Source organism: Centropristis striata, chromosome 15 (genome assembly GCF_030273125.1).
Source record: "Centropristis striata isolate RG_2023a ecotype Rhode Island chromosome 15, C.striata_1.0, whole genome shotgun sequence".
Lineage (NCBI taxonomy): Eukaryota > Metazoa > Chordata > Actinopteri > Perciformes > Serranidae > Centropristis > Centropristis striata.
The window spans coordinates 26,346,433-26,371,888 of NC_081531.1; the positions used below are offsets into that span (position 1 = coordinate 26,346,433).

A 25,456-nucleotide genomic window follows, 5' to 3' on the forward strand; every position below is an offset into this window, starting at 1 on the left:
AAAATGTACTTAAAGTATCAGAAGTAAAAGTACTCATTATGCAGAATGGACCTACTCAGATTGTTTTATATATCCTAAATATATTAATATATTATTTGTATTGATGCGTTTATATAAGCAGGGCTGATTTTAACTTTTTAATTTGCTGTTATGTGGTTTAAGTCTAATCACTTTAAATTAATCACGTTTCTTATGTTAAATCTCAGCCTTAAAAGTAACTAAAGCTGGCAGCTAAATGTAGTGGAGTAAAAAGTAAAATATATGCGTCAAAATGTAGTAAAGTATAAAAGGTACATAAAATTGAAATACTCAAGTAAAGTACAAGTACCTCAAAATTGTACCAAAGTACAATACTACACCACTGTAGAGGTCTATAAACATTTCTGAGAATGACTAAGAATAAATCTTCTGGTTTTACAGTAATTAAACTCAGCCGATGCAGCATAGACAGAAAAAGATAACATTGAGTCTCTGTGGGAATTTTTTTTTTTTGTAGAAAAAAAAAAAAAAACATTTGCAAACTGTGAGGAAGTTCTCATCCCAGAAAGTCATCACACACTCACTCAGAGCAGTTTTCAGTCTTCATATCAACACGCACGACACAAACTTGTGAAACCAGAGGTAAGATAATATCTGCTTGTCTTTAAAGTGCATTTATTAACCCATTGATTATTATTTATTTCAAATGTTTACATCTCAGACATGAAGCTGACCAAGGAAATGAGTTTTTTCTGTCTGTGAATTAGAGCTGGGCTATATGGACCAAAAGTCATATCCTGATATATTTAGGCTGAATATCGATAAACAATATATATCCTGATATATTTTATCGCAATGTGAGAGCAAATGTTTTATTGAAACTGTTTATTTCAGTGAACATAAATACTGTATAACAACAGGAGTACTTTTTTTTTTAAATTTTAAATTTTTTTAAATCAAAGCTCCATAAAGAGCACATTTAAATAAAAAAAATCTTAATAAAAATAGCCTATGAAATAAAATCGGCCAATCTTTTTCCGAACTGAATATATTTATATGACAAAAGAATAACGAAGATTACAAAAGAACTAAATATAACAAACCCTACTACTTTATTTTTATTTATTTACTTGTTTATTTCATTTATTTATTTTTTGTTTTGTATCTATTTTTGCTTTATTTTCATCTTGTGTTTATAGTTTCAACATGTTTTTATTACACTTATTTGGTGGGGGGATAGGAGGGGGAATAGGGAGAAACAGTTTTACACTCACTAAAGTTTTTTTTAACCCTAGAAAGGGCAGCATTTATTTATAAAGAAATATTTAAAAAAAACTAAATTGATATATCCGATATGGTCCAATTCCATATCTCTTTTAAAAATATATTGAAATATATTTTATATCAATGTATATCGCCCAGCCCTACTGTGAATGCTGATTAATATTGTGTAACTTTTTATTTCTGTGCAGATCTCAGCAGGAATAATGGCTCACAGCATCGCAAACACCAGAGACATTGTTGCTGGGAGCAACACAGGGAAGATCGGCTCTGATAATCTCGTCAATATCAGCGGTGAGTTTCTGCACATGTGATAAATATCAGTTTAGCTGCAGAAAGTAGACACATGCTTTCATATCTCTATGCTCTACACAAGAGGAAAAGTATGATTATGTAACTATAGTTTTTCATATTGTTCTTATTCTTTGCATTTAAAAAAGGGGGAATAGGATCTCAGTCAGAAACTGGCAGCACAGGAGGTGGAGGCAGCTCTAAGGACAGTGGACGTGGTGAGTTCACTGTCTTATATTGTCAAACTCTACTGATGTAACATTACATTTCTAGAACATTGTTGGAGCCAAGTTTATAAAAAAACCCTGTATCAATAGAGATATTGGTGTCATGCAATAAGTACTCCTACAAACAGATTCGTTATCAAGTGGTCCTTCTTTAGAGAATTTTCTCTTTTAATGACCTCGAACAATTTAGAGTTTTGTGTAGAGGTCGACCGATATATCAGCCGGCCGATATTTCGGGCCAATATTTGCGTTTTTTACTTGTATCGTCATCGGCCGATACATGCGTGTGTTCACCTGTCTAGAACAACATACACATTGTTTGCTATCCAACTGTTAATATGTTTTGTTTGTTTTGGTAATAAATGTTTCTTTTTTGGTTTAAATTGAGACTTGTGTAACATTTGTTATCATTGGCGAGTGTCAGTTTTGTCATGTAAATGGAAGGAGAAAAGGTAATATCGGCTTTAAGAATCGGCCCAAAATAATCAGCAGCACATATCAGGGATCGGTTAAGACTGATGTCAAAATAATCGGTATCGGCCTTAAAAAAAAACGTATCGGTTGACCACTAGTTTCGTTTATAAAGTAAGATCTGAAAATGTTATTGCAAGAAGCCCCATCGTCTTCTTTTGTTCCATAAATTCATCTTCCTTGACAGAAACCGTGTTTCCATTTAAGTAAAAGAGAATTTTGAAGTGAAATTTTGAAATATGAATTAGTGAGTTTCCATCAGCTGGTTCAGAGCGAATAAACAAAGCTGCAGTACGTACTTTGGTCAGCAGATGGCAGTGTAATGCAATGTATTGCTGTAGGCTAATCTGTCTGTTAACAGGAGAAGAAGAAGAAAGAAAACAACAAAAAGAGAGAAATGGAGAGAAGTCTCAAAAAGTTTCTCCTGTTCAGAACATTAACTAGTTTACGAAAAAGACCACAAGCAAGCATAAAAAAATGTATGCGGATTTTCGAAAGTTTTAGCACATTTTGGTCTTTCCATCATGTTTTCCTTATGAGAATCTTCACAATGTGCAGAGAAATTAGTTGATGGAAGCAGGACTATTGTTGGATCCAAGTATGAAAGTGGACGCAGCATGTGTGGAGATATTGGGTCAGATTTGTTCGATCTCTCAACAAATGTTGCTGATTCACCACTTTCTTCGTACTTTTAACAAACAATAATTACAAGTGGCCCAGACTCTTGTGCAGTTTTCTCACTAATGTGTTGTGCATTTCACTACCCTGAAACCATTTTCAGTTTGAACATCCGGTATAATTTATAAATTACAAAGTGAAGAAAGCTAAAATGCCGAAAATGTAGCCCTTTGTGTTTTCTTATCCCTAAAACTCGTCTTCGTTGACATTGCCTGGCTCCTACATTACCCACAAAGCAACCTGACCACCAGCAGTTAGATTGGATATACCTTGATTCCAAACACATCAAATTCAGAATTCAGAGTTTATATTTACACACACAAAAGTTTAACAGTTTGAACATTAACCTGCCAGGGAAAGTTTAGGGTTCGGATTAGAGCAGAAAAATGTTTGAACCAAAGCTTATAACAGAATTCATGTTTGAGGCATTATTTGAAAGGTCACTTCTTCTTATTAACAATAAGCTTCATCAGATCAAATAAACAAAAACAAAACAAAATGTTCTTTAAGAGGTTAAACATTTTGTCTTTGTTCAGTTTTCAGTTGAATATTTGTCTCGAAGGATATATCCATATACATATATATATGTTATTAATAGCAGCTAATGTAATTATAAGATGCTAAAGAGCTGGAATAACGTGGTAGTAAAGTAGTTTTTCACAGTGGGTAACCATGGTGGCTAAGATTACCAATTTAGTGATAATACTCTACACACTATAAATATAGCGTACACTTATACTGATACAGCTTCTTTTTAAGGTGACTTTAATGGCAGCAACTATGATAAGGGGACTCATTTCTGATTTCTTGGTCTTTTTCTGTGTTTTTTAGAAGGAGGAACAGGAAGCAACTCTGCAACTGTTGCTTCAGGGAACAGAAGTGATGCGAGTGGTGAGTTTGTGTCTCATATCACTGGAAGATGAATCAGTGATTAGGATTTATAACTCAAAGATTAGAGATGTTGAGATTGTATTTGTTTAGATATATTTTGTGTTTAAACAGGAGGAAAAGGAGTGAATATAGGCAACATCAGTAACATGACAGCTGGAGAAAATGCAGGAGACATCGGTGCAAAGAACACCTGCAACGTGAGCGGTGAGCAACTCGTACTGTTAGGAAGTTAATAGGAACTAATACGATTAGAATCTGCACACTGAGCTATAACAAAAGATTAGGGCTGACTTGACTTAATAAACAAATTGTTTGATTAACTGATTAATCGAAAACACACTATGTCTGATCTGGGAAATAATCAACATATAAATTGATTCATGATTTCTTAACAGGAGGAAAAGGAGTCAAAGTAGATATCGGCAACATCAGTAATTTTGCAGCTGGATCAAACACAGGAGGCATCGGTGCAGGAAACAACTGCAACATCATGGGTCAGTTCTCCTAGAACATTATGACATGAAGGCCATTCCCATGCATATTTTCTTCATGCGGCAATTTATGCATTTTTTTTTTTTTTTTTTTTTTACAGAGACTGGGAGCAAAATGTAACCATTTTTACTCAAGAATGGATAAAACATGGTCCATGTAAATAACATGTTTGAGCAAGTCCTTTTAAACCATTTTTTTTTTTTTTTTTACACATGACTGATTTATTTAGTTAAACTTGAGTTCAAACTAAACAATTCACAACAGTGTGGATCAGGAACAAAAAATAACTGATTTGAGTAAGAAGCCTTTATTGTGTCATGGCTAGACAAATAATAATCCTTTTTTTTTTTTTAAACCCTACAATGCCTTTGCAAAGGCATCCTGATAAACACCTCAGTGGTAGAAACCAGTTGGTTTTATTGTTATTTGATGAGCCAGGACAGAATAAAAGCTTTTTAACCAGCAAATCAGTTTTTTGTTGTTGCTGCTCCCCAAAATGAGCTGAAGACTAACCCAGCTGTAAATCAGACTCTGTACTGGCAGAAACCCAATAATAGAGAAATCAAACAGAAAGAACCTGATCGGACATCCCTATTCTCTTTTTTATTTTGATGCTCCAACAGTTTTATCTGTTTCACAAAACACTGAGAACACGCTGCTTTGATTCAGTCTTCTGCTTTGAAACATTTTTTTTTCACTTCATCTTGTTTCATTTCTGCTCTTTTATGTTCTGTATTTGTCCACCTTCCTCTTATTGAGTGCACTTATGAGAAAGTTCTTGAGAAGTCATTTATCAGCCACAAGTTAATGTGATTTAAAAACACGTCCAGTGAGCCGCTGACATGCATGTGTGCATGAACACGGTCCGTATTTGTCAGTGGTTGTATGGCGAGCACTTACAATACTACTAATAATGTAATAATAAACTATATTTATAGAGCACTTTTCAAAACAAAACGTTATAAAGTGCTGAACAGCAAGTAAAACAAGCATAAAAGACAGAAATAAGCACACACATAAAAATGCTCTGGCTCATATGGCAGCAACAGCTCACATAAATAGGGGGGTGCTGAGCCATGAAGTGCTTTAAAAGTAATCAGTAAAATCTTAAAATCAACTGGTAACCAGTGAAGAGAGGCTAAAACAGGGCTAATATGTTCAGATCCAACATGGTCTCACAGGAATCCGTGAAATAGCCACAGATTCGCTTAACTCAAAATCCGTGGAATAGCCACGGAATCACTCAAATTTCCGTGAAACTGACACGGATTACGTTACAATGCAAGTTAATGACAGTCATATCCCGTGGCTATTCCAACATACAAAGTGATTATGTACATTCACTGAGTGAATATTTAGAAAATCATATATTTCTCGCTAGGAATGTGATCAAAATCAATTTTTATGCAGAAGTCAAAATATTGATTTTTTCACTAAAAATGAGAGAACTGTCCGCCATGTTTTTTGTTCTGACCGCTGGGACCTTAAAAGTCACGTGACTTGGAACAAACCAATAGGAAAAAATATCCATGGAATAGCCACGGGATTATTAACTTGCATTGTAGCGAAATCCATGTAAGTTTCAGGGAAATTTGAGTGATTCAGTGGCTATTCCACGGATTTTGAGTTAAGCGAATCTGTGGCTATTTCACAGATTCCTGTGAGACCAGGTTCTCAGATCTTTTGGTGTTGGTTAAAAGTCTCGCAGCTGCATTCTGCACAAGCTGAAGACGAGATATGTTTTTTTTTACTTAGTCCAGAGTATAGAGAGTTGCAATAGTCTAGCCTTGATTAAATAAAAGCATGGATGACCTTCTCAAGATCAGGCCATGAAAGAAATGACCTGATCTTAGAGATGCATCTTAAATGATAAAATCATGACTGCACAACGGTTGAAACTTATGTTGTGTTGCCTGCTGAGAAACAACCTTAATATTGTCAGTATAGTGTGGAAAACCATCCATCTTCTGACTGCTCTAGGTCTCTAGTTTGTGGTTGTAAAGTTTCATGAGGCTGTGATTATCCTAGAGGTCTCAGCAGCTCATTTTATACACTGAGCTCAAGTTTCACTCACTAACATCATCACACATGAAGAAAACTGGGCTCATTGAATCCACAAGAGTCTCAACTTTCCAGTCAGACCCAGTTTATGCAGCTCACAGACTGTTGAGGGACCCCAGGAGGAACAAATGTTCACATACTAGAAAAAAATAACACATTTTACTGCAGAGAAAAACTGCATGGTTGCTGCTCCACAAAAAAGCATAGGATCAGCATAAAGTGGACATGTATGTTAATAGTAGACTTGTGGGTACACACAGAACACCTTTTGATTCAAATATCTTTTTTCTTCACTAAAATTCTGCCTAACTTTGGAGCGTTGTTTCACTAACTTCCCGATAAGCCAGCAAAATGTTCAGTTTTATTGATTATTGCTTGTATTTCATCAGGAGGAGAAGGAGTTAAAATCGGTATTGGGAACATCGACAACATGACGGTTGAAGGGAACGCAGGAGGCATCGGTGCAGGAAACAACTGCAACATCATGGGTCAGCCTCCTTCTCATCCCATTACTTCTGTTGTACAACAATATCTGTTATTAATAACTGTATTTTAAACCCTTTATTTGTCTTTGTAATTCGACAGGAGGAAAAGGAGTTGAGATTAATATCGGGAACGCCATGAACGCAGGGATCGGGTTCAACACAGGAGGATTTAGTGCCGGGAACAACATTAACATCAACTGATGTGAGGAGTAGTTCTAGTTTGGATGTGTTGAAGTAATTGTTTTGTGTTTGTAGATGTGCTTTTATTGTTTACAAGCATATACACATTATTCATCAACAGTGTTTCCTTCTGTCAGGAAGTACGGTTAAGTTGACCAACAAACAATAAAGGACATCTATCTAAAATTTAAAAAAAAATTGTTTTTGTAGCATTCTTTATAAATTTGTCTTCTGTGTGTTTTTTCTATTATCTCACAATAAACTGTGTTGGAGATAAATGTCTGATTGTCTTGATTGAAACTGAGGGCTTTTTTAACAGATAAACAGAGCCTCGCACCTAAAATCTCCCGTTTACGTAGTTCATCGACAACTGAACAGATTACTTCCTGCCTTCAAAATAAAATATTAATAATAATAAATATTCCAGTTAACATTTTAAAGTAAATCTTTAAACCAAACAACATAAATGACATATAGTTATTTAGTTAAACTTTAGTAAGAAGCCTTTATTGTGTCATGGCTAAACAAATAATAAGATATTTTTAAAAAACCCTACAATGCCTTTGCAAAGGCATCTTGATAAAAACCTCAGTGGTAGAAACCAGTTGGTTTTATTGATATTTGATGAGCCAGGACAGAATAAAAGCTTTTTAACCAGCAAATCAGTTTTTTGTTGTTGCTGCTCCCCAAGATGAGCTGAAGACTTCCTCAGCTGTAAATCAGACTCTGTACCAAGGTTATAATAGTTTTGGATTTTTCATTAGTTTTAGTTTTAATTTTGTTGTGATTATTTGTTTTCAAATTCAGTTAGTATTAATGAGTTTTTAAAGTGGGTTTACTAGTTTTAATTCATTTTTATTTTTTGGAAAATGCTTAGTTTTAGTTTAGTTTTTATTAGTTTTAGTTTTTTTGTAATGGGGTATTTGTTGGGTGCCAGATTTTTTTTTTAAAAGTCACAATAAATGTTTCCTTTATTTCCTTTGTCTGATCCATCTCAGCCCCAATAAGTTTATTAAGTCATAAAACCAGATAGATGAAATAGATTTCATATCAACCAAAAAGGTTTACGTATGAAAAAAGATGACAAAGATGAAAACGAAGGACATTTTCACTATAATTTTAGTTTGTTTTGTTAGTTTTGTAAGCACATAATACAGTTTCAGTTAGTTATCATTTTTAAAAAAACTCTCATTTTTATTTCAGTTAGCGAAAATGTTTTTTCAATTGTAGTATGTGTTATTTCGTTAGTTTTCGTTAACTATCATAACCTTGCTCTGTACCGGCAGAAACCCAATAATAGAGAAATCAAACAGAAAGAACCTGATCGGACATCCCTATTCTCTTTTTATTTTGATGCTCCAACAGTTTAATCTGTTTCACAAAACGCTGAGAACACGCTGCTTTGATTCAGTCTTCTGCTTTGAAACATTTTTTTTTCACTTCATCTTGTTTCATTTCTGCTCTTTTATGTTCTGTATTTGTCCACCTTCCTCTTATTGAGTGCACTTATGAGAAAGTTCTTGAGCAGTCATTTATCAGGCACAAGGTAACGTGATTTAAAAACACGTCCAGTGAGCCGCTGACATGCATGTGTGCATGAACACATGACGACCACACACACAAGAGCACATAGTCGCACCACATGACAGCTAACCAACAACTTCCTCAACTTCCTGGTTTTGGAACATGGTTAAACATTTCATTATATTAATTAATAGATTATGGGCTTTCTAAGAACTTGCAAGCACAATGACATCGTTCTCAATAAGGCCAATGTCATAACAGACTCAGAAACCAAACGATAAAATAAAATAGAATATCAAACTAAAGCTACAAAGCTACTGGAACTGTGTTTAACCTGTTCAAATAGAGTCGTGTACATGACACACTCTTCTTTTGGATTGACATTAAATCAAAGTGCATAAACATCAAACTCCGACTTCAAACACTCAAATAGGAGAATGCATTAATATGTAGTAAAGAAGTATTTTTTGTGAATGAAAGTTTAAAGCACCAAAGTGCCAGTTAGTGTGGGAGGGGAGGGGGATGGGGCAAACAGGAGATGTAAAAATGTGAAAAAAAGTCAGAAAATGACTAAAAAAGTTAATTAAAGATAAACAGAAGACAGAAATCAACCAAAAAAAGATATAAAATTACCAAAAAGCTTTACTTTTTATGAAAACAAAAGTGCAGCATGTGATTCAAACATCACTTAACTTCCTGCATCAGGTTTTTACTGAACTATGTCACTTCCAGTAGTCACGTTGTCCTCCTAACTACTTCACTTTCAAAATTGACATCATCTATTTACTGTTTAAACTCTCTTTTAGAACGCCTAACAAGAACTGTTTGGCCCTAACCTTAGAGAAGTGATTTTGGAGCACAAATTCAACCGAACTGCAGCTGTTCTTTTTTTTTTTTTTTACAACAGTGAACTTACGATGTCCTGCAGCCGGTAGGGTCACTGCTTTTAGAAAAACTGTGAATCACATGCAGCAGAACTGGATTTTGGCGTATGCATTGCACGAAAATTGAAAGTGTAAAGTTGTGATATTGAGAGCGGGTTGGATATATGCAAAAAGCCTACTTGAATGTGTTTCTTATGTTTAAAAAGAAAAAAAAGGTGATTTCCATTTAAAACTTTAAAATAACCTCTACTGCTTCTATCTCATTAAAAATGCCAGCATTTATGATTATGATAATTATGTCTAAAACTGTCCTGCTGGACACAAGATGTCTCCTACTTCACTGGTAAACCAACTGTAGGACAGTAACTGAAAAAAATCTTACTTTCTGAGATGTTCATGTTCCTTCAGGAAGAGCTCTGTCCTTCTGTTATTCACTCCTGTGCTGCTTTTGTAGGATCTGTGTGAAAACAAGAAGAGAGGAGCAAAATTAAAAATGATGAAGACTATACACACACTCTGAAAATCTATCTGAATGGGAGAATCAAAAGCCTTTATTGTCATCGCACAGAGTAACAAGTACTAGCACAACGAGATTAGCCATCAACCCGTCCAAACATATACTTAAAACACACATACAATATGACAGAGGTGGACAGGACAGGGAGACAGAGATGAAAGAAAAGAAATACAGCACAATGTGAGGAGAGGAAAGAGTGACCTGACTCCTGCCAGAGCAAATACAACATGATCAGCAGTTTCGCCTGGTTTCAGGATATATTATAGTGCCATGTTTTTCCTGCTTGAAAGTGGAAACAAGCACCGCCCCAACCTGCCTGTGTCACTCAGTTTGAGGTCTATAAGAGACACTCTCTGGTGAACTCTTGGAAATCAAAAATGAACCGAGGGGATGCTAGGTTAGAAATATGTTACAGTGTAATTACTTTTTTGAGACTGTTTGGGTTGTAAAATGAATATTTTTCACCGTATACAAGTCAGTTGGTCCTGCATAAAAAGGAGTGCCAGAGGGGATTAGAAAACTGAAATAAATCGCGCACGCGCAATGAGACCCGCGCGAGTGCGCAAATCAAACATCCGTGCGCGCATATTGTTTTATCGAGCGCTTTCAAATAACTCGCAAGCTATTTTGTATCCTGCATCTCTGCTCCCTAGAGCAATATTGTAACCTGCGAGGAGAAAAGCATGTTTTGCACGCGCGTGGGTCCGCTCTCCTCTGCTCGCTCGCGACACTTTCACCTGCTCGCGCACGCACAGAGTCTGCTCGCGAGAGTGTTTTGGTTTTTTTTTAGTGGCTGTTTTTTGTCAGTAAGGGGGCGGGCCTGGGCGGGCATGCCAATCACCATTGTACCGAATATGATTGGTTGAGCGACTTCGCTGATTAGACAGCAAGGTACGGCAGCTCCACTAGGACAAACGGGACAAATCTCACAGCCCTGAATGCCTGAAGAACATGGATTGTGATTTGGTGCTATATATTGCCTTGACTTGAAAGTTTGCAAGATGTCACACAGAGCAATGTACTCCAACATGTTTGTCTGAGCGCTGTCTTTTGTTTCCTCCATCGTTGACATTAATCTGATGAAATGCTCAGATTTTTGTAACTTGGATCCTGTTGCACACATAGACTGTACATTTTATATTTTGACAAAACTGTTTTGTTCATATTCTAGATGTAATTATTTGTCCCTGAAAATTATAAACGTAATTTATTAAATTATCAAAAAAAACAAACTGATTGTATATTTCCATGATGTGAACTGGCAGGTTGGAGGTGAGTGGAATAACACGAAATGTTTCTGATCACATTTTTTTCTTAATGTAAAAAAACATCTCAGCCGAGTCCACATTAACAAAAGCATTTTGCAGACCTTAAAAAAAAAAAAAAAAAAAAAAAAACTTTATTTTTTAAAATATGAATGACCCAGGGCAGATGGGGGATATGCGTCATTTATGTTCTAAAGATTATTATAATTTTGGTTGTTTTGTTTTCTTCTATTTTGTAATACATACATTATGTTTACTTAATCTATGAGGGATGCTGCTGAGTTGCATTTTTATTTATTCTTACTTAATAATTTATATTTCTAGTTATTCATTGGCTTCCTTCCTCTCCTGGGCAAGGCTCAAAGTACTGATCATGTATAAACATACATATAATGTACAGAATATTTATGATTCATCAGTTTGGTCTAAACTCAGGAGTATATAAAGAACTGACAGGGCACAGAGTAAAGAAGACAGGAGAGTAAAGCCAGAGGGGAGTATGGACATGTTATTTATTTTAATTTATTTATCTAATTGTTTTTCTTCTTTCTTTTTCTTAACTGAGCATGAATGAAAAAATGAATGTGGCCTGTTAAATTAAGATGGACCTGTGAATATTTTTTTTATAAATCCCAGATGAGACCTGGCTCTGTCTGCTAGAGATTAATGAAAACATACATCAACACTTTATGCAGCTTTATAATTATGTAAGAGAAGAAGTTTGTGCTCTGTGTTTCTCTCCCTCCTATTAACTGCTGCCTGGATGCTGATTATGTACTTCCTGCGTTAAAGCTTTTAAGTGATTAGCTCTGCTTAACCCACCACTCCGTCCTGCATCTCTTATTTACACCATCCTCTCCCCGTTTGGACTGATCATCAATTCATCATCCATTATCTCTTCTGCTGCACCCTCCCTCCACTGCTCCTCCTTTCCTCTCTCCTCTACAAGAATAATTAAAATTCACTCTCATTGTTTCTGTGATCAGTCAACATCGGGAGAATAGAACGTCTCCCCGTCTTCCTCTCTGTCTCTCTGTCTCGCTCTCGCTCTGCTCCTCCCTGATGAAGCATTTCTCTGGATCACTGAGTCCAGATGTAACCACTCTCTCTCAGCCTGGGCTCAATGGAAGCCTTGCGGTTTGATTTACTGTACAAGGCACTTAGGAAAGATATCCCCAGAGAAGGAAGGAAGAAAGAAAGAAAGAAAGAAAGAAAGAAAGAAAGAAAGAAAGAAAGAAAGATATAGACAAAGAGAGAGGGAGATCAGCTAATAAAAGGAGGTGGCTCTTATTAGATGTTGAAACATGATAGAAGGAAGAGAGATTATTAAGGGGTGGGGAGTTCAGAAACAACATACTGGACATTTGTGCCTCCTCCTGGCTGAGAAGAACATTACAGGAGTCCACAGGTCAGGAGGGGGGGGAGAGGGAGAGAAAGAGAGAGAGGGAGGGAGAAGGAGGGAGAGAGAGGGAGAGAGAGGGGGGGGAGAGAGAGGGAGAGAGAGAGAGGGTGGAGAGAGAGGGAGGGAGAGAGAGAGAGAGAGAGAAGGAGAAGGAGGGAGAGAGAGAGGGAGGGAGAAGGAGGGAGAGAGAGAGAGAGGGAGGGAGAAGGAGGGAGAGAGAGTGAGAGGGGGGGGGAGGGAGGGAGGGAGGGAGAGAGAGGGAGAAGGAGGGAGAGAGAGAGAGGGGGGGGAGAGGGAGGGAGAGAGAGAGATAGGGGGGGAAAGAGAGAGAGAGAGATTCCCAGTTTTAAGGCATATTAACAAATAACTTGCTTGAAAAATTGAATCTTTTAATATTTTGGGAAACTTTGATCGTCAAAGTTTGTCTAACAACATTAGGTAAAGGATTCCTGCAGAGATCGACTTGTTAAAGAGTAAAATAACTTTTTGTTCAACCAGAAACAGCAACTGTATCGCTTTTGTCAAATACACCGGACTCCATTGACAAAAACAGTAATTTTACCTCGTTATAAAAAACACTTTCAAAGTCAACAGGAACAAAATAAAACTCAGAAAATCGCCTTGTTTAGTCTTTCTACTGTTCAAACAATCACCAACTCTGATTTGATCAAAATAAACCCTTAATTCACCCCCTTGTGAGTTTTATTTTGTTTACTTTGTATAAAAGGTGTAATAAAATTATTGTTTTTGTCAAAAGAGTCAGGTGTATTTGGCAAGCAGGATTAAGCTGCTGTTTCCAGTTAAAAACAAAGGATTCTACTCTTTAACAAAATGCTCTATCACTGTCACTTATTTCAGCTCCCATAGATTTACATTGCATTTGCAAACAATATACAAGAACTTTAATCGTAAAGTGTTAGAATAATCTGTTATTATCTGTTACACTATCTATGAGTGCGTAATTCACTAACTGTGTATGTATCCTCTCTCTGTGCATTTATAGATTAATCATGCAAGATGCTTTGATACAATGATCATGTGCTAATATTGTTTTCAAACTATGATTCCTCTAAATACATCCAAACTAAATACATTTACTCCATCTGCTTAAACTTTCTATGTCCTACTTAGAGTAGGATTCTATAATCACAAAAAAAGATATATTTTATGTTTTATTGTTTTGTTTCAAAATCTGTGTCTCCAATATTATCTCTGCAGGTCATATCAAGGCAGGAGTTTGTGTTTTGAAAGTTTTGTTAACAGGTCAGGTCACAGACATGATGTGCTGAGCAGAAAGATAACTGTCTTCTCTGCTTGGTGACATGACGAGTCCACGTATTGAATAAACTGACAAATCAGCGGATCGAGAGGAGGCGACTTCTGGAGAGATCTACCTACATTTTTTAGTAAACCTCTGTTAGGGTATAAAAAGGGTTCAATGGAAAGTAGACAGCCTTTTCAGCTAAGAGCTAGACCTAGACAGAAAGTTCAGCCTTCATGATCTGATCGGCCTTTGTGTAGTCAGGAACGTGTAGTTTGAACCCAGAGACTCTGTAAACTGCACATTTCTTGACGTATTGTAATAAAATGAAGTTAAACTGAGAACTCAGACGTCTCCTGCTCATCATTCCCCATCAAACGATCGGCGCAGAGGATTTTGTGTTGGAGTCAGATCATTTAATTTGAAAGGTTTCCTCAATGCATTTCTCAACAAAAGATAAGTGTGAAGGTGCTTACTCGATGTCTCTGTGGACGGAGCCCAGCAGGTCCTCTCGCTCCCGCAGGCTGAGGAAGTTGCTTTTAGTTTTGTGGAACTCGTGAGTGTAATCCTGTGGGATAATCCAAAAAAAGGTTCTTTATATGGAAAATACTTACAATGAGTCACAGGTGGAGCTGTGTGGTAACTGTACATACCTGTAAGATGTCTCTGTGTCTCTGTAAGGTGTGCATCAGAGCTGCGTTATGTGAAGAAGCCCCCGGAGTGTTTGTGTATTCGGCCATCTTGTCATTGACTGAAGAAAGCTGAAAAAAAAGAAGATAAAACTGAAACAAACAGCCATAAATACAATGATTTCAGGTGTTCAGTGATGTTAAAATAACTAGATTTCAGTTAAGACCATCACACTAAAGGAAAATAAACTTTAAAGTTAATATGAGTTATTATTACAAGCATTCACTGCAATTCTAATACTGTCTACAGCCTTTAAAATAAAAATAAAAAACCTTCGCTATCACTTTAATCCACTTCAGGCTTCGACAGCTGCTTCTGAAAAGGATCCTGGACTCCTTTAACTGGCTGTACACCGTACCATATACTACAGTGCATAAGTATGATATCTGACTCACATTGGCCAACAGCTGATCCAGCTCAGTCGTCATGGCTACGAGCATGTTGTCCTGAGACGAACCGACAGATTCAGACCTGATTTAAGAAAGAAGGAGAAACATGATAAAGTTCAAGTTCAAGCTAAAACGTACTTCATTCAAACTATAAAAAACACAGGTAAAAGTGTACAGACTCATAACACGATTACTCAGGAAATTGTGTAAATAATATAAGTGTAAATAATATATCAGTGTGCGTCTGAATAAAGCTTGGTGGTTCAATTTTCTTTACCATTTACCATTTCCTAAAATTTTATTTTTTGTGAGATTTTGGAGTTGTTTTTGTAATTTCCTATTTGTGGGATGTTAGATAGAAAATTGGAAAATCTGAAATATTTATATTTGTGTCTTGGGGCTGCCTAAGAGTAGCCTGGGTATACCCAGACTGCCTTGCGCGCTCGATTTAATTTCGAACTGCGAAAGGGTCTGGAAACCAGAGGGATTTCTTAGCCCTGTTTTAGGGATCCAATCACAGAACGGGGAGGGACGGCAAGACGATGACGCGTACTACCCGGCAGACGGAAGCTTGTAGTTTTCTTACTGATCCAACATGGCTGCAGCAGACGCGAAACTCTCTTTAGCTGTAGATGGTGTTTTAAATAGTTTAGAGCGAAAGTTGAAAGGCGAAAGGTCTCTCGGCGGCTCCGCTGTCCCCTGGCTCGTAGCGAGATCACCGGTAGCGCCGCAGCGGCGGTGATCTTGCTACGAGCCGGGGGACAGCGGAGCCGCCGAGAGGCCCGCAGCAGCTTGTTTATTGCCCATAAAATCAGTGGATGTGTGTGGCTGAATGACATGAGGGGGAATAAAGCGTGAAAATAAATAATCTTGCAGAAAGCGAGAACTGGAGAAGCAAAGCAGCAGCAACACTCTCTCACAGACACACACACAACAAACATCCATTTCTGTTGCTCTACTACGTCATCTGGTATAACTGATCTGATTGGCTAAGAGCTACCTACAGACGCTTTTGATAGACATTCTAAGCGTCCAATAAACGGCTCTGGAGGATCGTAAACCACACCTCCTCTACGGAGAAATGCATTGCTCGTTGCCAGACTAGACCTCATTTGAGAATAGTCTGGTGTTAGCCAGGCTAGCCTAAGAGGGTATTTAGCCTGCATCTGATTGTTTAGATTTGATTAATGCGGTTGGCATATTGTTTGTTTTCAGAGATTTCTGCCACAAAGTCTAATTTTAAAAGCTAGAATGTCACTGTGAGATTTAGTAAGTGAGAAGCCAAAGTAATTGTGAGTCAGGAGGAATTGTTGCTGCTCAAAGTTTTTTAATAAAAATACTGAATATCATATAACTCACTTATTGTGTCACCTGTTATTCAGTAAATAAAGAACTATGTGTTTATGGGTAAAGCCAGTCTAAGCTGTCTGTGAAGATTATAAGGACATACTTTATCAAACTAAATATATTTCACTTTTATATGAATGAAAACTATAGCCATAATGAGGCACAATTCATTGTTTTTTGCTAAATTAATATTTTCTATATTTTTGAACACATTTTTGATTCACACATTCATTACTGTAATGCGTACAGATAAAAATGTCATGGTTTCCCCACACTTATACACAATAAATATTGAATAAACTTTATAAAAAATAAATATACATTTGTTAAAAAATGCATAATTTAACAGAATATAATCAAAACATAATGGTTTTTAACAATGTATAAACAAAGTCTGAATGAAAATTGATGAGAAAAAATGGTTAGATGTTCGAATCGTTTGCCTTAAAATATATGTATATTTTAATAAAATACATTTTGGTGATACCAGCTACCCTTGAGCATATTTAAGTTCTTGCCAAAGAAAAAACAAAACAAAAACAAAAACCTTTTGTTGTTTTTTTTAATTTCCATTTAAAAATGTGTTATGGTAATGAACTGTGTTGCTTACAGTGTCTCTAAAATGTCAGAAAATACATAAACAAAGATTATAAATTCATATTAAACAGTGACTTTGGATTGTATATGTTATAAAGGGTCAAATATGTATTCAATGCTGATTTTTGCTATGAGCAGTACCATGTTCATGAGAATCACCCTTATGGGAGGGATTGTGAATATTAATTGTTAAACGAGGTGTTCAGCTGACCTGCTGTCTCTGGTTCGCTGCTCTCTGCTGCTGTAGCTGGTGCAGAGTTTACTGAAGGAGACCAGCTTTAGGTCCAGCTCATTCTCCAGCTGTCGGGCCTGTTTACGCAGGTCTGAGTGAAGAAACAGAGAAAACAAAAAACGGCTATCATGACAGGCCTTCATAAGACCCCCATCATGTGAAATGTCACTTTCAATTTGTGTGCAATTATTCCTGTTAACATCAAATGTAATATTACTTCTTATTACTCTTTCAATATCATGCACAATATACTCAATTCATTTTTTTTTTGTTATCTGTTTTTACTCTTATGCATGCATGTAAAATTATACACCTTCTGTATGTAGGTTGTTGATGTTTTTTTGTTGTTGTGATATGTGCACAATCCCGGCAAAAGAATATTCTTCAGGATTTACAAAGTTGTTAACTTATGTCACTTATCTGGAGATTCACTTTTGAGGGACTTGTTGAATTTTTAACCTCGACTTTGGGGATATGTTTACATTAGATCTTAAACTTTATTTTTAACTCAAAGTGCCAAAGGATAAATATACTGCTGTATTTTTTTATACTTGGTAGGCCAAGGATTGATACATTTTCTGAAAAATGCATTAAATGATCATAATATAAATGTATTTATTTATATCACAAAAAGCTCCATATTTTAAAGATATAATATAACATAGCTCATATATTAAGTAGATTAGGGATAGATTAACTCTTCTGGTAATATAACTGTATGCCATTTAATGTTCTCCTTTTGTGTTACTTCTTTTTTTTGGTATTTGGTATAAAAAAGAAACAAGCTGTATGATTAAAAAAAGGGTTGAAAATAGTTTTCTTTTTCAAATTTAACAAATATTGCTATAAAAGTCAAAGAGGGGCGTTAAGTTAAACACACTTTGGTACAATTGAAGTCAACAGAAAGCTTCAGTTTGGACAGAAATATAGTTTTTAACCCTTGTGTACGCCTAAAAAAAGTATAACACCCATGCTCCTCAGGGGTCAAAAAGGACCCCATGGTATTAGACTGGTTTTAGGACATGTAGAAAAAAATTATTACCAACTTTTTTTTCACCCTTTAAGGCAACTCATGACCAACACATTGATATATATTTTTCATATTTTTTTCCATTATTATTGGTCAATTTTAGTCAACTATACAAAATTAGGCCTGTATGGAGAAAGTTGAAATTGATATTGTCTATAAAGGATGCAGAGGGGCACATATGCTGAAAATTTCAAGCAATTCTATGAAAGTTAACCTTTATTAATCGTATGTTGAAAATTATTTGGGGTCAAAAAGGACTCCAAGAGTACAGGAGGGTTAACAAATAACGTTGAACTAACTTGATAGTCTTCAAACGATTTTATAGTAAAAATAAATGAAAAAAGGCAATAGGTGCAAACTTCTATGAAAACATCCAAGATTTAAACGTTAAAGAAAACAAAACAAAGATGTTTACATTCTGATTGTTTTTACTGTTATCACTGATGATAGAGCGTCATGTTTGTAAAGTTAAAACTTGTTGCTTTTTGTTACTTTTTAAATTCTTTTAATTTTCTTTTTCCCGCAAACATTAATTTAAAGTCAAACAGTGACGCTAACGAAAACACATTTGGGTACAATTCAAGTCCACAGAAAGCTAAATTTAACAGAGAAATACAGTTTTTAATAAATAACGTTTAACTAACTTTTTCTAGTTAGCACATTAGCTTCAAACGAGCTAACCTGTTAGCTGACACCGGTTAAATAAATCTGTATATCTCCACAGTTTCACATTTTATCAAACTGATGTCTGACGGAAAAAGTTGAATAGTTTTATAATGAATCAGAGAGGAACATTAAAATATATAAATGTGGTCAGTTGTGTTAAATGAGCTGTTTGAAAATGATTTACCTTCCCAGTAGCTGCCGCTGGTCGCCATGTTTGTTGTTGACATGTCACCACTAGCCGTCAGGAAGACACAACTGTCGCAAATCGTATTATGCGCCACAGCGACATCTGCTGGTTTTCGGCAGCATTTATCAATAACTCTCATTGTTTATTATTTATGAACCTTAATTTGAAGCCATGCTCCTTTTCTTTACTTTTTTATTTTATATATTCTTTATGAATAGAATATGATTGTTTAATTACATTTTACTGCCAGTATTTGTATTTAATGACCCTGTAGATTTTTTTTTCTTATAGTTTTTATATATTTATCATTTTTAGAATATGACTGTTTTATACTATAATTATTTGTATATAATACTCCTGTTTATTTATTTATCTATTGTCTTTAACTTGACAATTTTTCATTTAAATGTTATTGTATTCTTTGTAAGTATTCTTTGCAGAGTATGTTGTTAATGTAATGCAATGTGTCAATAAAGTAAAATAAAAATCATTTTGTTTGTTTCTTTTCTTTATTTGCCTGAAATCCCAATTGAAGAGAGAAATATTTTTGACTTTTGAACTAATTTATAAAATCATCTAATCTTACATATTTGGTATTCTGTATCAGTTTATTCCAGTTGTGCATCAAAGCACTTTGATTTTTACAGAAATATTTGCATTCATTTATTTATTTGAATGGCTGCACTATATATATTGAAGATATCTCATAAACAATCACATACCCCCTAAAATTCAGCCTGGAAACAATTATGCTTGGACTATAATCAAAACATTAAGTTTTGTGGATGAGGACGACACTGAGAGGTCAGTGGTGTTTAAAGTGACTTTTTGTTCACGAGCTTCACCTGATAAATTTGTGTTTTGTATGTTAATTTCAGTCCCAGTTTTAGGGAAATGTTTCTGACTTTTAAACTCTCGATTTAAACTTTGATTTATTAATTTAAGATTTTTATTTATGTGGTTTAGTATGCAGAACAGGTGCAGATTGTATGTGTATTTAATCCTTTAAAGTCTCTTTCACTTAACTTGCTGTAAAATGGATAAAATCAAGAGAAATATTCTGCAGAAATAAATTCCAATGTTGCATCAAAGATCCATGATTTTAACTAAAATGCCATGTTACTGTGTTTTTATTTTAATTTTATTTTATGGCTGACTGGAATATTTTTATCTTTGGAAACATTTTTGCTTCGACCATGACTAAAATTAAGTTCTGTGCATTGGACAGCTAAAGTGACTATTTGTCCATGAGATTCAATTTACAGGTTCATGTGATGATTATTAAATCCTAATTTTGGGCAATACTTTTTAATTTAATTTAAAACTTTGTCAAAAGATAAAACAGACATCAAGGAGTTCATATTTAGTTATAACTCAATTTTGACCAAAAATGTAGATACTGCAGTTAGACTTTGTAAGGAAGTATAGTTCAAATTAAGTTCTGTGGACTCTGTCAACGCTAAGAGAGGTCAGTGGTGTTGAAAGTGACTTTGTGTCTATGAGATTTAGCTAATAACTTCATGTTTTGCAGGTTGATATTATAGTTTGAGCGTCTGCAGAGAAAAACGAGACGTGGTGCGATTGAGGAACTTGTCACTCGTTTTGTGAATCTCTCTGTTTCTTTGCTCATTCTCTTTATTCATCGTCTTGAACACAGGCAGTCATGGAAATCACAGTGACAGCGAGACTGGCGATTGTGCTGATGGAGAGGACAGTGACGATGAAGATGATGATGTCATCGATGGTGGAGATGAAGAAGAGCAAAAAGGTTTGAGGTGTTTTCACCGTTCTGCAGCCACCCTCGGCTGATGAGGCCTCTCTTTCACACTGAATCAGCTTTTTCTCTCAATTCTGTCATTCCTATTATCTGTCTTTCTCACATCTTTCCTTTTCTTTTTTGGTGTTTTCTTTAAAAAAAGCAAAAGTGCTGTGAACAACTGACACCAGTAAGCACCTGAAGTCCGGCCCGGGATCCTGCTTTGACTAGCCGGACCGACGGAGCCGGGAAATGGAAGAATGGGGGAGAGGAGGAAGGATGGAGGTACAGGAGGGAGGAGAGGAGGAGGAGGAGGAGGAGGAGGAGGAGGAGGAGGAGAAGGAGGAGGAGGGGGAGATAAGGAGGTGTGATGGAAGCGCTCCCTTCTCAGTGCTGGATCCTCCTGATGGACTGAATCTGGGGAGTCTGGGAGTGGGAGCCGAACTCACGGAAACACTTGTACTCTCCTCCGCGACAGTCGCACTCCATGATGTACTGGTAGCCACGGTAACCGGGGTACTGGTAGCACACGAAGCTGCACAGATAAACAACAACATGATTATTCAATACATTCATAATTCAACCAGGATGCAAAGTGGTTTCATAAAACGTAAAAATATAAATAAATTAATATAAATAATAATGATGAATACAAACATAAATAATTCAATAAAAAACAAATTGGAAAAAATATCAGAAAACAACAGAACTTAAAATATAATAAAATAATAATAACAATAATTCAAAAAAAATAATTTAGTTAAAAAATAAAATTGAAAAATAATTAGAAAATATTTATTCAAACAAACTTATTTAAACAAAATAAACCATGAATATTCAATATTAATACAAATAATAATACAAATAAAAATGTAATCCAATGAAAAAAAAATACAAAAAATTAAATAAATAAAAGATGAATAAAAGATAATAATCATGATGCAGACGATGGACTTACGCTCCGCTCTGAATGTGCAGGGATCCAACCTCGTTGTTCATCCAGCCCATGGCCTGCAGAGAGGGGTAGTCATCACACAGCTCGAACTGACGGCCGGTCATGTTCTCCATCTCGAAGATGGTCATACGGGACTCCTTGTGGTTCTGCAAAGACAGAAAACAGGAGAAGACAAGTTGAACTTTAGCAGAAGTGGAGATGAAGCTCAGATCAAAGTGGATTTCCTGCGTCGTGTGTTTCAGGCTTACAGCGCAGCAGATGGGCCTGAAGGAGATCATCCTCTCGATGCGGTAGGAGTTGCTCCCGCTGTAGGCCTCGAAGCGAGGGTAGTCTCCCTTCTCCAGGACAAACTGCTGGCCGACAAAGCTGGAGTGCTCGTAGCCCACCCAGCTGCAAAAAAAGACACAAGAATAAAATAAGAAAAAAAAGTCAAATCTGCATAGGATCTCAAAGCTCATCAGCTTTAGCATATAAATAATAAATAATAATAAGAATAAATTCAATTTTTATAGCGCTTTTAAAAGGTACTCAAAGTCTCTTAACATAACAGGAATTAGACACACACAAACACAAAATGCAGAAGAAAACAGAACTAAACAGAGATGAGAGATTCGAGTTCAGGTCTTGTAAGCTATTTTGAAAAGGTGGGTTTTGAGTTGGTTTTTGAAGGCGTGGAGGGAGTCGGAATTGCGGATGTGAGTAGGGAGGAAGTTCCAGCGTATATAATAGTGATAAACGTATACGTACGCGCCACACTCGACCTTCAGGGAGCGGATGTTCTCCATCCCACACTCCATGATGTTCTGGCAGCTGGCGGTGAACTCCATACGCCTGCCCTGGAAGTACTCCTGATCGTACACGGTGATCTGCAGCACACAAACACATGATTAAAGGTGAATCTAATGCACAGAAAAAACACATTCGAAAAAACTTGAAGAATGCTCCCTACATGCATCTTGATAGGTAATACAATGTGCATTATTCTTACCTTCCAAGGGCCCATGGGCATGGGGTTTGTCTGAGCCATTTTCTCTTGTTTTGCAGTAGTACCTGCAGGGAAACACACAGTCAGGCCTGAGAATGAAGGAAAACACTAGAAAACAAACCTGTAAAATAAATAATGTTCTATTTATGATCCTAGCTGCAACTCTAAGAGTTATTTTAACTTTTTCTGCAGGTTTATTCCCATGTTTCTCACAGTTCTACAGTATTTCCTCTGCATGTGTTTTAAATAAATTTCTGATATGTTGCATTAGAGCTCCTGTCTAGATGTTGTGCATCTGTGCTGTATTTTTAACTGGTATTTTTTTTTTCTTGACCTACCCAAACTGGTGAACTGTGTGTCGCAGGGTTCCACTGAATGGTCTGCAGAGTCGGTGTGTGTGGGGGTATATATACACCGGCGGGTGCCAGGGGCCCGGGGGGGAGGAGGGGGAGGCGAGGCGAGGCTGGACTCGTGTCAGCACTTTACTTTGGACTCCATTGTTTTGTTGTGTGAGCCACAGAGGGGTTAACACACACAGACGCACGGTGATTCATGCCGACACAAAGAGGACACACACATCTATACGCTCTGTGGAGAATCTATACGTTGGTGTGTGTGTTCGTCTTTTATCCAACAGTGAAACTGCAGTTAAAACACTTTATTTCAAGCTTTATGTTTCATTTACAGCAAGTTATAAAGGAATATTGTCATTTATCACATGTCATTTGTGTGTTTTGTCTTTGTATAATGTAGGTAGAAATACATTATTATAATTTATACAAAAAAAGCACAATACTTAAAATAAATATAAAAAAAAATAATGACATTAAAAACAAATAACAAAAAATATTTTAAAAACTAATTAATTATTTATTTTAAAGAAAAGGATTTTTTTTCAAATGTCGTGTGTGTACGTTTTTTGTCTTTGTATTAATGTTAGAAAACATGTGCATTATTCAAACTTATTCACAATATTAATTATAATATATATATATAAATATAAAATAATTAATATGAATAAATATAATTCCAATAAAAAATCATTTTAAAGTGACGACATTAAAAAAGAAATAACAGAAAATAATTGAAAAATATGTATTATATGTATATCTAATATTAAAAATGTACTACAATAAAAGACAACTAATCATTTTAAATTGAAAGATTAAAGATTACATTTTCACATCAGAGTTTATTGTATTTCATTGTATTAATGTAGTAAAATTTATATAATATTATCCATTATTGTAGTTTAATTTTATCCCTCCTTTTGATTAATCTTTGTCTTTTCAATAAATTTTCTCTAGTTTTATATTCTAGTCTTTTATTGTATTTTATTGTAATTATTTATTCTTGTTTTGTCTTTTTATCTTAACTCTTTAATCTGGGTTTTATTTAACTTGGTTTAATATAATTAACATTCTTATGGCCCTTGAATGTTTATTTCTATTGAAATGTTTTTATTAGATTTTTATTGTACTCTAGTATTTTGGTTGAGTTTCTGCTCATTAATAAATGTGCAGCGTGTTTATCTGATGTCATCATTTTGTTTGTTGAGACCCGGATCAATTGTTTGTCTCCACGCTCATTTGAAAATGCTTTTCAACAGTAATCTAATTTCCAGAGTTTCATGACGGCTGTAAAAACCGGATCAATCACATTAACACCGGATTTGAATTAGGACAAAATAAATAAAACGAACTAATGGACTCAAACTTAACCCATGGCACCGACTCTTGTCTTGTTTCTTTTCTTCATCTTTGCTTGTGTTGTATTAACTTTTGAATGTACGTCGCTTTGGATAAAAAGCATATCTGCTTAATGACATTGTAGAATTGTAGCAACAACAAAAAAATGCAGCAATGCATGATGGGGAGGGAGAGAGGTATTCATTAATAAAGATGTTTAAGCGTATCAGTCTTTAGAACATTATGATACAAGTATATGAAGTCCATTCTCATGCTCAGTTATGTCTCATAAGATGTTGCAGCAATTTTTGGGCAAATATAATTTGTTACACAGATTTGGTGTTAAATTTACCCTTTTAAACAATTGACTAGGGACTTTTGATATTTAGTAGATTTGTATTTTCTTTCCGTAAAGTTTCATGAGGCTGTGATTATCCTAGTGGTCTCAGCAGATCATTTTATACACTGAGCTCAAGTTTCACTCACTAACATCATCACACGTGAAGAAAACTGGATTCATTGAATCCACAAGAGTCTCAGTTTTCCAGTCAAACCTGATTTATGCAGCTCACAGACGGTTTAGGGAGCCCAGGATGCACAAATATTCATAAACAAGGGGACAAAAACATTTTTCTGCAGGACAAAAACTGCATGGTTTTTGCCCCAAACAGCATTTGAGTGGGCACGTCACATCTATAAACGGCCCAAAAACACATTTATACTAAATGGAAAACAAGCATAAAGTGGGCGTGTCTGTTTTTCCATTGGGAAAATTTTGCCTAACTTTGAAACGTTATTTCACCCCTGTCCGAACAAGATATAGAGATTGAAGAATATTGGACTCATTGACGCCACAAGAGTCTCAGCTTTCCAGTCATACCCGATTTATGCAGCTCACAGACTGTTGAGGGACCCCAGGATGCACAAATATTCAGTTACAAGAGGACAAAATTACACATTTTACTGCATGAAAATGTGTTATCAACATAAACTCGGCATGTCTGTAACGAGAAGACTCGTGGGAACGCGTAGAACCTAATTTCAT

At 35.7% G+C, this 25,456-nt stretch overlaps 2 protein-coding genes across 2 annotated transcripts in view; both read right to left on the minus strand.

The window, feature by feature from the left end:
* LOC131986293 (Golgi SNAP receptor complex member 1-like) overlaps nt 1-19,089 on the minus strand; it is a 36,778-nt gene extending 17,689 nt beyond the window's left edge. The window contains exons 1-6 of the mRNA XM_059351176.1: nt 19,025-19,089; nt 17,124-17,235; nt 14,975-15,050; nt 14,543-14,650; nt 14,366-14,457; nt 9,827-9,901 (exon numbers count right to left, since the gene is read on the minus strand). Of these exons, the coding sequence (XP_059207159.1) occupies nt 9,827-9,901; nt 14,366-14,457; nt 14,543-14,650; nt 14,975-15,050; nt 17,124-17,235; nt 19,025-19,067 (506 nt within the window). The 5' untranslated portion in view covers nt 19,068-19,089. The remainder of the gene's footprint in view (nt 1-9,826; nt 9,902-14,365; nt 14,458-14,542; nt 14,651-14,974; nt 15,051-17,123; nt 17,236-19,024) is intronic.
* Nucleotides 19,090-20,401: 1,312 nt separating this feature from the next.
* Nucleotides 20,402-22,783, minus strand: LOC131986805 (beta-crystallin A1-like). Its single transcript, XM_059351934.1, has 5 exons — nt 22,727-22,783; nt 22,486-22,604; nt 21,987-22,128; nt 21,742-21,884; nt 20,402-21,318 (listed from the first exon to the last, which is right to left on the minus strand). The coding sequence occupies exons 1-5, from the start codon at nt 22,763-22,765 to the stop codon at nt 21,171-21,173; spliced, it is 591 nt and encodes a 196-aa protein (XP_059207917.1). The 5' UTR covers nt 22,766-22,783; the 3' UTR covers nt 20,402-21,170.
* Between the last annotated feature and the right edge of the window lie 2,673 nt (nt 22,784-25,456).

Coding starts and splice junctions, on each gene's coding strand:
- LOC131986805 (XM_059351934.1), bottom strand. CDS start 22,765: ATGGCTCAGACAAACCCCATGCCCATGGGCCCTTGGAAG. Junction 21,885..21,986: donor TCAGGCCCATCTGCTGCGCT/GTAAGCCTGAAA, acceptor CTGTCTTTGCAG/AACCACAAGGAGTCCCGTAT. Junction 21,319..21,741: donor CTGCACATTCAGAGCGGAGC/GTAAGTCCATCG, acceptor TTATCTGTGCAG/CTTCGTGTGCTACCAGTACC.